Genomic DNA, 11492 nt, shown 5'->3' on the forward strand with positions numbered 1-11492 from the left:
GGCCCGGCCCCTCCGCGCTTCCCGCGCGGCCCCGCAGCCTGGCACCGAGGTGTGCCTGGCCCCCGTGGTCTTCCGCTGGCATCGGGGTGGCCACCTATCTCTGGAGAGCTGGACTGCGCCTTGGCGAGTCAGTCAGGGACTCTGAACAGGACGGGCTGCAGGGAAACGCCGTCTGAAGTGTCTTATGCCAGCGGCCCCGCTGTGAGGTTTACCCTCCACCTCTGCTGCCTCTCAGAAAGAGCTTTGGTTTGCAGCATACATACAAACTTGCAGGGTATCCTTGCTTACAGGTGAGGAATAATTTAAGATTGCATCTTTAAATCTTAAGTGCTAAATGAAAAAGTCAGAATTCTCTTAATTTGCTTTTGAATGGTAGTTTTTTGAGTCCTATGTCCAAACCTGTAAAACATAAAAACTTCAGTTCTGGGTGAAGTATTTGTAAAATGTATTTTTAGAAGTGTTGCAGACAGAATTGCACCAAATACCTGCATTTGCCCTCAAAGCTCTGCTTTTGTTTGCTCCATCCTCCGTTGTAATAGACATACCACCTCCCTCTGGAGGTAGCAGTGGACAGACAGTCCTGTCAAGGTGAAACAGCTTTCTCTTCTGACACTGTCACAGGACTGATTGTCCCTCCAGAGCAGATCAGTGTTGGATCACATGCCATGCTCAGTCAGGCCTTGTGTTTGGCGGCTTTGGCAATATCTTCCTTACTCACTTGTTCTTTGGCACTTCGTGTGTGCTGTTCTGCTTCAGCATATTCAGATTTTGAGTGTGGAGTGGTGTGAAACTCAATTCTGAGGGTTTATAAAACGTGAGCCACATTGCAAGGATTGTGTGCGCTTGCTGTGAATTGAAGTGTGCAGAGCATAATCCTGCATTTTTCAGAGCAAATATGTGTCCATGTATATTAGACTTCTGGTGAAAGAGAACAGTTGTACTGTAATTAAATAGATATTTGATAAGTTATTTTTGTCACTTCTTCACAATAAATGTAAAGAAGACACATATAGGAAAAATTGAGGTTATGAAAGAAGAGAGTACCAGTTTCTTTTTGAAATAGAACGGAAATTGTCAGTTTCACTTATGTGACCAAAAATCTTACTGTAGCAAAGATAAAAGGTCACAAGTAATGAGCCCTTGGGGTGTTTGATATAAACTTCCTATTTGAAGTATGTTATTTAATAACTGAATATTCAGCAGTAACTGTGAATGCTGTATACAAAATAGACTTATATCAGTATGCAGCTAACTTCTGCTAAAAGTCAGTAGCCTTCTAAAATAACAAACTGCCGAACCCTTCCTTCCGTGTGTGCTGGCCAACTGAGAGCATCTGCTTTTGCATTTCATAATTACAGTGCATCAGGAATTCCCTACAATTCCTGGAATATAGGAGGGCAGCAGATCTAAAAAAAAAAAAATAGTATTAGTGTTATTGCCAACTTTCTTGTTACTCTATTATCTATTCTTGCAGCCGGAAATAGGCTGTACTACTTGTCGTTAATGGTAGAAACCAAGGAGCAGAAGAGCTTGTTATTGTTGCTGAAGCATAGGGGAAAACAGTTTCTTCCTTCATTGAAAGGAAACCAGAAACACAGGTGCTTTTTTTTTTTCCACCTCAAATAATATGTGTGCATCTAAGAATTTGTGAAGTACAAATTTGGTAAATGTTTTGTCCAACACAGGACACTGATTGCCCAGTGAGGCATTTGGAATCTTTTAAATCCTTTCCTTCTGTTTTTTTTTTTCCAATACCAGCATAATATGAGGCTGGAATAATCATCCATGTGAGGCCCCTTTTTATCAGAATCAGACTGTTGAGATAGGCATTGACTTACCACTTTTGCCTGCAAGTAGGAGATAAGGGCAGCCCAGAGTCAATGTTGTGCAACACAGTGCAGCAGGAAAAAAAAAAAAACAGTGCATTTCTGAGCTGCATTTTACAGGACAGGGTCTTCAGTACAGTCATTTCGTGACTGCATATTCTTTGAGTATAAGTGGTCATGTACACATACAATTTGAAATATTTCCTGTGGGAGCTGGTATCCCTCAATGTTTGTACTTTCTAAAATTCTGTTTTTATATCTGAGTGTGAATCTGCTTATTAGTTACCACTCTGCATTTTGAAAGACACAGATGCTTACCATTACACCTAATAAATTTAAAAAGTACTTACATGTTATTATTTCCTTATGATGGAATTGTGACATGATGTAATGGGGCCTGGTCTTACACTTCCTGAATTAGTGTTAAAACTTGTAATGACTTAATATGAGTAGTAGGAAGCCTTTAGCTGATTTTCAAGAGTCTAGTACCTGATTAAGCCTCCTGTGTTTTAATACACTGCAGCAGGATGGCTACAGCTTGCTCTGTTGGAATGGCAGTTGGTAAGTACCTTGGACCACACCATCATATCACCAAATATGTTTAGTTCTTGGCCGTGCAGTTATTACCATTCCAAACCCTAAGCCAAGTAAGAAGTTAAAGTTTGGTGTTGAGTTGTAAAATAGAGGGATAATCCACTCCTATTGTACAGCTGACCCAAACTATAATGGGCTAGTGTTATTGTTATGCTCTGCAAGAATATTTTTGTTCTGTGTTGTTTTTAGAAACAAAGGTGATTTACTAGGCAAAATGGCTTGCATTTAGTAGTAGTAGAAATTAGGGCACCTATTCCAATGAGTGTTGAGTTTTATGAAATAGGAAAAAGGAAAAAGAAAAAAAGAAAAAAACAACAACTTGGGATGCTAATATACTATAATCTAAGAGGGCCCATGACAATAATTTACTATGTGGTGTAATGCTGCATAGAGTTCTCACAGGTATTTGCATCTATGGATGAACTACTCTGTTTTGTAGATGTAGTGAAGTCAGAGGTCATTATATAATTTTGCTAATGCAAAGCTGGTGAAAACCTTTGTAGAGGAGCTGGTGTATGCTGTCCTCACAAAAGGACCTAGGAATACAAGCCATGTCTCAATTCCCTGCACAATGCCTGACATTAAGTTGTTGAGTGGTAGAGCTGGGCAGTTTTCAGAGAAAAAGGTGTGTCAATAGTTAAGTGTGAAATATGGAAGTTTTCACTGAAATACTGTAGGCAGAGGAGGAGACTATAGCATAGCAGTTTGTGATATCAGTAGTCTGTTTTTGTCTTGCAAATAAGAACCTACAATCTGAGGAAGGTCTGCCTGAAAAATATACTTGAATGAGAATGGTTCTTTGGAGGTATTGAATTTATCAACCTTCAAAATAAGATTCCTTGATGGATAAACTAAAATTTAATTTTGCTCTAGAATGGAATATAGTGAAATCTGAAATACATGCTGATCTTGCTTACAGAAAGAATGGGAATGAAATATCTGTATGATAGTAGTTTGGTTATAGAGCAGCTCTGGTCTTCTGACTGTGCAGATTGTTTACTTCCTGGTGTGTTACATGAATAGTCTAATGTTTGCATTTTTTATAAAAGTTTTAACAGCCAAAGAGCTGAATTTGATTTGCAATCCAGTAATTAGACTAAACTTTCCTTTTCATGTTTTTGATCTTGCTAGGTTGGCAGCCTCGGTGGTTTGTATTAGACAATGGGATATTGTCATACTATGATTCACAGGATGATGTTTGCAAAGGAAGCAAAGGAAGTATAAAGATGGCTGTGTGTGAAATCAAAGGTAAGAGTTAATAGATTTCTGCTTGAGGAAATTTTAGCTTCCAGGGAAATAGAAAAGATCGCCTAACATACGTTTTGCATCACAAGTTTTTCCTCGTCTATTTTTGTTTATCTATAGTCCAATGTGACTGCTTTATAGTTCACTAATAATAATGAATGTGAATTATGAAATGGTGACAAAGAAAAATGTTTTTGACAGTTAGAACTCTGTTTTAAGATTTAGAGCCCACCATATACTCCTTTTTGTTTTAAATAGTTGTGTGGATGTGGCTTATGCTTGAAGCTACGTATTGAGTTCTACTGCTTATTCCTCTTATGACCAGGGGTAAAAGACTGATTCATAAATGCTAGTTTTTCAGAAGAGCAGCAGCAGTGACCCAAAAGGGGAGGTTCTTATAAACCAGAGAAGTTTAGTCTTTTTTTTTTTCCTGAGTCATTTTTACTTTTGTCGCTATTAGCAGCTGCCCATGTGCATAGATGATGGATGTATTAGTGTTAGCAAGTGAACTGTTTGTCAGACTGTGAGTTTAGCCTTTAGTGTATTCTAAGCTGTTGGTCAACCTCCTTGGCTAAGGGCAAGGCATTGTCTAACTCTGTATTGCTTTCAACTCTTGACCTCTTTCCAACTACCCAGAGGTGAGTGGGCTTCTGATGTGGGTACTTGCATATTAAAAAGTGGGACTTCTTATTTTACATGGGCCACCAAGTATTTTTCATGTGGTAACTCCTTTTTGTTACCGTTTCCTTGGTGTAGATTAAATTAGTGATGTGAAGTGGAAGATCCCATATTTTGGCCATTCCAGTTGTTTGTTTTGCTTATCACCTTGTACTTTTAAGTCTGGATTTGATGCAGTCTCCTGCATCCATGGCTAGTGGGGAGAGGGTATGGAGGAACTGTGGTTGATAACATGAAACTCAGCAGTATATTCATTTAAAGATATAGTACAGAATATAATACACTGTAAACAATGTCCACCTTGGTTCTTGGATCTTGGACTCTTGTGACCTGAAACGAGATTTTGTCTAGAAGGGAATTTTTTTCAGTTTTTAGCCTAGTCCTGTGTAAATACTTGTCCTTGCAACAGAACTATTTAGTTTGCCATGTTTAGATCAAGTTTGGAATACAACAGTTATTACAGATTCATACAAAGAATAGTGTTAATGCAGAAAGGGAACCCCATTGTACTTGAGTCTAGCCACTGTTTGGTGCTTCGTGTTCCTACTTGTGTACTTGAAGGCATGCTGGGGAGGAGGGCTGAGGAGCTTTGGGCTTTTTGTTGTTTGGCAGTGGTACATTGTGACTTACTGTGTTACTATGGGATTGTAAAAAACATTTTAAAATACCTTGATTGCTATTTAATAAACAATTGTTACTGAGTCAAGGTTATTTTTTTTTCCAAATTGTTTTTTTCTCCTCTATCATAAGTTCATGCAACAGACAACACAAGAATGGAGCTAATCATCCCAGGGGAACAGCATTTCTATATGAAAGCAGTTAATGCCGCTGAAAGGCAAAGGTGGCTGGTAGCACTGGGGAGTGCAAAAGCCTGTTTAGCAGATACCAGAACGAAAAAAGAAAAAGGTATGTGTGTTACCTAGAGCATATACAATCTTACTACTTTTTCGAATGCTTGTTTTCAGATAATGATAGTGCAAATGTTGTGGTAGAAAGTCAGTATTATTGTCTTTAAATATAAATCGTAATTATTTCTCGTCACCTATATGGTAAATTTCCCCTTAATGTTTGAATTAGAGGGCACCTCCATTGACCTCTTCTATCTTAAGAAGCTGAAATAGCAGCAACTTATTGCCATTAGAAGAACAAACATACTCTTTGTAGCTGTTGTGAAGCCATTTCATTTCTGCTGTTTTAATTCTTTATAGTTATGTCGGTTTTTCCATAATTTTTCTTGGGTGGCTTAGTGTAACCATTTCCAGCCACTCTGGTGGGTGTAAATTTGATCCACTAAATTTTTTCTACATTACGTTTCAGCTAAGAGAAAGCTTTATCTTTATTTGTAATGTGCCTCTTTCTTAAGGGTCATTAAGTTAAGATCAGTTATCCAAAAATACAAACTATTGTGTGCTTCAAGTACAGTCCCTGACTCATTGCAGAATCCAGTTTTCCTCAAAATAAAGTGAAAGTTTAAATGAATTTTTAAATTAATATTTAAATTTAAATGAAGTGTTTAAAATGTGTGCATACATTGTATGCAATAAATTGGTATTTCCTTTATTTTTTATAGAAATAAGTGAGACCAATGAATCTCTTAAAACCAAAATGTCTGAACTTCGTCTCTACTGTGATCTTTTAATGCAGCAAGTTCATACAATACAAGAATTTGTTCACCATGATGAGACTCGCTCTCCTCCCAGCATTGAGGTACAGAATTTCGAGAATGCCATTGGAAAACCTAATTATAATTATATAGTGCATCTCAAGTTTCTGTTGACATTGTATGCCTTTTTCATCTCCCTGATGTTGGGAGACTTAACCCAAGGTAGATTTTTGAGTGCTTGTGTGTCTATAATGCTGACAGTGATTATATATGCATAAAGTGCCTGGATGATTTAACTGTAATTGTAACATTCATTAGGAAGCAATTGTTGTATTGAGTCATTTGCTTAAAAGGACAGAAGAGTTGCCATATGAGTTAGGCAATTATTTGTCTTGTTTGCTTCTCTGTTACGGGCAGAGTAGTTGAAACAATCTTGTTTGTCCATTCTTTACTTCCTTGTGTAGGAGGGTATTCCATTTTGTTATTAGAGCAAGCTAGTGTTACAGGTATTGGAAGCCTGTGGTGTAGAGAAGTCACTCTGAATATGCACAAGTCAAATTATTCTAGTATTTCTGCTTTTGAATGAAAGTTAGTACTGGAAATATGAATGGCTTAATTCTTTATGCTCTTGAGCAGCATGTGGACAATATTGTTGTCCGCTTAGGGCAAAGCAAGGGGTTGAGGCTTAGTCACAACACAGCAAATTGCTGCCAGTTTACAGCAAGGTGAAACTGACCTGCAAGGTCCTCCACTGGAGCGATGAAGGTGTTTGCACATTCTGCTCCAATTCATTTGTTTCACTGATCTTCTGATACCAGTTAGTCACTCTGAGACAAGCTTTGCAGTAAAAACATTATGGCATTGTTGGCTGGTACCCTGAAGAAATTCAGGTGTCAGAAAGAAAATACAATAGTGTCACATCTGTTTCCTTAAATTAACCTAATTGGAAGGTGTACATTTGATTAAATAAAACTGGAAATGGAAGTTCTTAGTGGTAAGGAGGGAAAGCAGTGTGTGTGGGAGTGGTGGTGGGGGAGAATTGTATTTGCATGTTTTAATTTTTTTTCTTGCTTATGCTTGTGCTTTCATTTATTTTCAGAATATGAATGAAGCCTCTTCCTTGCTTAGTGCCACATGTAATACATTTATCACAACACTTGAAGAATGTGTGAAAATCGCTAATGCCAAGTTTAAGCCAGAAATGTTCCAGCTGCCTCACCCTGATCCCTTAGTTTCTCCTGTGTCACCATCACCTCTCCAAATGGTTTAGACATTTTGAAATACTATTTTTTTCTAAGTGTTGTATTGTTGGTTGGATTGGGGGAGGAATGGCAGAGGACTATGCTATTGCTATGTGTTATGATGTCAACAGTTGAAATCTTGGCTCTGTTATGATCAGGACTGGTCCTAAATATAAATCAGTAATTTTCCTTTCCCAGTCCTTGTTTGCTGGCCTTGACATAATTGGAGTAATTTATCATATATGTCAAGACTCTGTAATGAGGTATCTCATAAATTAATTAGGTTTACCCTTTGCTTGGGTCAACTGTTTCTTTGTTTTTTAGAATGCTAGCTGTACACTGATCTTAAACATTTCATAACCTTGCCTCCTGTTAAACAGATAAGTGCCCTGTGGCTTGAAGCACTTCAGCAAGATAGCGTATCTTTCAGTGTATATAATTCAAAATGTTTGTATTAACCTGACATGCCCTTATTTAACAAAAGGTAAATAATGATAAAGATATTACTTGCATAACGCTTCAGTGCTGATTATTTCCCTTGGAAGGACAGTATATGTGGAATTATCTTAAATGTCTTCTCAATCATATGTATAGATTCCAAGATGAACTGTATTGTGGGAATCCCTTTCTTTGCACTTGGATCTCTTGTCACTTTATCTTCAATCAATTTACTTACAAAGATGATCGTTATTGATTTAAATTAATAACTTTCTTTGGTGCATAGAGATTTGACAGTGATATCAGAACCACCACAAGGAATCAAGAGGCAGGATTTGGCTTTATTATGTAATGGGGATTTTAAGATGGCATTTGGTAGAGGAAAAAACATTGTGATATATCTGTATATCATAACAATTAACAAATGGCTCTATGAGTAACTTCTGAGCAAGAGAGAATTAATTCCATAGAAGCTAGGTAGTATTTTTTTTGTAGTAAACTATTTCCTGTGTGAATGCTTTGAAACTTTTAATATTGATGACAATCCATCTGTTTTAATATAGTTAAATCAGATTTTTAACTAACAATGGTTGCTTTTAATTAAAGATTGCCCTCCCTCTTTGTAGAGACTGTAAATAAAGTAAAAAGTAATGTAGAAATGAGTATTATTATTACAACTAGTTTGTGACATTTTTGGTGTGATTTTTTGTTTGTTTGGGTTTTTTTGTTTGTTTGTTTTGTTTTGTTTTGTTTTGTTTTTTTCCCCTAGATGAAGCGTTCCATTAGCCACCCTGGTCCTTGCTATTCAGAAAGGTAATTTTCTATTTCATTAAGATTTTTCTTATGTCTCAAAAAACCTTCCTGAACCTGCTAGCATTAAAATAAAAAAGTGAGAATTGTTCACTTGGGGAAAAAAAAGATAAACAGCATAAATCGATCTAATTTTGAAAACTAAGGGTGCAGATTATCATTGTCTGTGGCAAATAATGCAGCTGCTGTCCTAATACACTGTAATATTTCTTCATGCTAGAAACTATGCAGGTGACTTATTCTGACAAGTTCATGAAATTAGACATAGAGCTTGAAACCCTAGCATGTTTTTTGGGTCAGTATTTCAGATTCTCAAATTATTTTCTTCTACATGCAAATATTATATTACATTTTTATTTCCATTTTCCAGCTTTGTAATTGTGAAAATTAAGAATGTTCTGTTGACTGTGCTGTTTTTAGTTTAGTATAGCCGAAAACATTGATACTAACAGTTTCATCTAAGCTTCAAAATTATTTTAAAGTATATTAAGTTTGTGTGGGTTGTTACAGATTTTGCTTACTTGCATGTCTCATTTCTTTTGTAGGAATAATCACTCTGTAAAAGAACCAATTTCATCCCTTCACCGATTTTCACAGCGGCGCAGAAGGACATACTCGGACACAGAATCTTGCAGTGATACTCCCTTTGAAGATTCTCAGAGTAAGTTTGGAAGAGGGGTGGTTTTCTTTTGTATCTTTCTGTACAATTTTTTACCTCATTTACAGCAACTGTTCCAGTGCTTATATCAGCACGTGGAAAGATGTTTTCTTAGTTACTCAAAGTTTTGGTTGTGGGATTCCCATATTTATCCCAAAGCACTTGTGTAGTTTGTTATGTGTCTGACTTTTGCTGGCTTTCATTCATATTGAAAAAGATCTTAGAGCTGGAGTAGTTGTATTGAAATTGGTGAGACTACTGGCATGATAAAATAGAAACATAACGAGAAAATGAATGTTTATACTAATAGAATCTTACATGACTGATGTGTGGTAAGTGGTGTGGAATACTGTTGTTTGCCACCTGCTTGTTGTCAGAAAACAAATTCTTTTTTCTTTGACACCTGTGAGTGGTAGAGGGTAATCCACCCAGTGCATTGCAGAAAGATGTTTCAATTCAGTGGCTTTTTGCCTTTTGTAGAGAACAGCACTGTTCTGAAAGAGTGCAGCCTTGCCAGTAATAAATAAAAGCAACCCAAAAATTATTAAATGCTGTCATGATCAGAATGTTATTCCCTCGTGGTTAGATGGGCCTAATGAGTTAGTAGCCACTTCTTCTGGGGTTTTTCCTTTTGATTCTTGCTGTCATTTTGACTCCGTCCTAACTCCTCTCAGGGAGATTTTAACTTGACTGGTTCTTCTTGACTAGTTCTGGTTTAGTCTTGCTTCCTTTTGGAGTGCCTCAGTTGTGTTGAAAAAACCTGAGGCCTGTGCATTGCTGAAAGCCTGTGTGAGCACAAAGAGGTACTACTAATGCTTTATGTGCTACCATAAAGCAAGTATTCGCAGCTCTGCACCGTTTCCTTGGTTCTCTGGTGCTCACATGTTCCATGGTGACCACCTTTTTCACCTCACTCATCTGCTACCAGCATAGGGTATGCTGGCATGTATCCAAAGCCAATAAACTTAGTTTAGATCCTTTTCTGTGTCTCATCACTAGTGTAGGTGCACATCAGTATAGCTTCCTATAACGCAAGGCTTTTGTTGTCACCATCTGGACCTTCTGGTGTTGGTCACCCAATCTGACTTTTTTCAGCACTGCTGAGAAGAGTCTGTCTTATGTGGTTTTGCTAATACCTGGCTTTTTTGGTTGCTTAGTACATACTTCTAGTTTCTAGCTCAGTTTCTCTGGTTTTTTTTGTTTGCTTGTTTGTTTGATTTTCCTTTACTGTGTTAGAAGCTCCCTCTGCTACCTTCCAGTTCTCTTAGTTCTTTCTCTTTCCTGTCAGGTAGCCCAGTAGTACTCAACTTGCGAGTCATCCATTTAATTGTAGTTATAGAAAATGTTTTAATTAAATGCTTATGGATGCATCAGTTCCTTAAAAAAAAAGTTTGTGTTCCTCCTCCAGAATATGTCTGCACCTCACAGATTACTGTCCTTCATAATGTAAAAAATCATTGTGTAAAAAAAGAAAAAGAAAAGTTGATTTATACAAACTAAACATTCTTCATGTTAAACTGTCCTTGGGCATGATATTGAAATCTTTCAGGAAAAGTCGAGAGTAATTATGCTACTGATTGTTTATATATAGGAAATAGTTAGCAAATAGAATAACTGACAGATTGGATGAGGTTTTGGGGGGTTGAAAATTAAGTACTTATTGATATCTTCATAGGATCTGCTCACTGTTCTAGAAGTGCTGTCAATGGAGATCTGGTATCATCAGCCATTCCTGAAGAAAATAGATCAGTATCAAAGGAAAGATCTGAACTGGAAGAGACTCTTCCATCCTTTTCTTCTTGAAGAAACTGAAAGTATTCAATTTTCTATAAATAATGCTATGCAAAGGCTGCTGTAATTATACTGTTGTTATAGGAAGTAGTCATTTCCCTTTTTAGAAGGATTTCTCTGCACTTTATAGAATAACATAAAAACTATCTTTGAAGTGTATTTTATCTTTATATAGTTTATTTGCAAGAGTATTTTCCTAATATTTCACAGTTTGTGCATTTTTTGTAACAAATTATGGCTTAACAGATAAGCATCCACATTTGTATATGTAGCTCTTTTTAAAAAGTGTGAAATCTGACTGATACATTAGTAAACCTGCAGGTTATAAACTTCAGAAAAAAAAAGGTTTTTTTTGTTTTTTTGTTTTTTTTTTGAGAAAATGCAACTTGTGCCATGGGCCTCTTGGTCATTTGTAGGAGGTCATCCACCAGGAGCTGTGATTAGCCCTGAAATGGCATTTGGCCTGTGTGAGGGCTGTGGGAATGGGCACTAATGGGTCTACTCTAGCGGCTTGATGGTAATTAACATTGCCTTCTTTAAAAACATAAGGATATGCATAATCCGGTCCTTATTTTTAGACAATGAAAGTAGAAATATTTAGTGTGTTT

The 11492-nt window shown here is 36.9% G+C and overlaps 1 protein-coding gene across 1 annotated transcript; it reads left to right on the forward strand.

The window, feature by feature from the left end:
* Positions 1-3547: 3547 nt before the first annotated feature.
* On the forward strand, positions 3548-11186 carry PLEKHA3 (pleckstrin homology domain containing, family A (phosphoinositide binding specific) member 3). Its single transcript, XM_010085914.1, has 7 exons — positions 3548-3668; positions 5094-5249; positions 5914-6050; positions 7046-7210; positions 8395-8438; positions 8981-9096; positions 10769-11186. Exons 1-7 carry the CDS (start codon positions 3647-3649, stop codon positions 10894-10896), a joined length of 768 nt encoding a protein of 255 aa, XP_010084216.1. The 5' UTR covers positions 3548-3646; the 3' UTR covers positions 10897-11186.
* The last annotated feature ends 306 nt before the right edge of the window (positions 11187-11492 follow it).

This window comes from Pterocles gutturalis, unplaced genomic scaffold (genome assembly GCF_000699245.1).
Source record: "Pterocles gutturalis isolate BGI_N339 unplaced genomic scaffold, ASM69924v1 Scaffold49821, whole genome shotgun sequence".
Lineage (NCBI taxonomy): Eukaryota > Metazoa > Chordata > Aves > Pterocliformes > Pteroclidae > Pterocles > Pterocles gutturalis.

Excerpts from the sequence above, each read along its gene's own strand:
- PLEKHA3 (XM_010085914.1), top strand. The coding sequence starts at position 3,647 with ATGGCTGTGTGTGAAATCAAAG. Across the intron at positions 6,051-7,045 it reads GCTCTCCTCCCAGCATTGAG|AATATGAATGAAGCCTCTTC; the intron begins GTACAGAATTTC and ends ATTTATTTTCAG. Across the intron at positions 7,211-8,394 it reads CACCATCACCTCTCCAAATG|ATGAAGCGTTCCATTAGCCA; the intron begins GTTTAGACATTT and ends TTTTTCCCCTAG.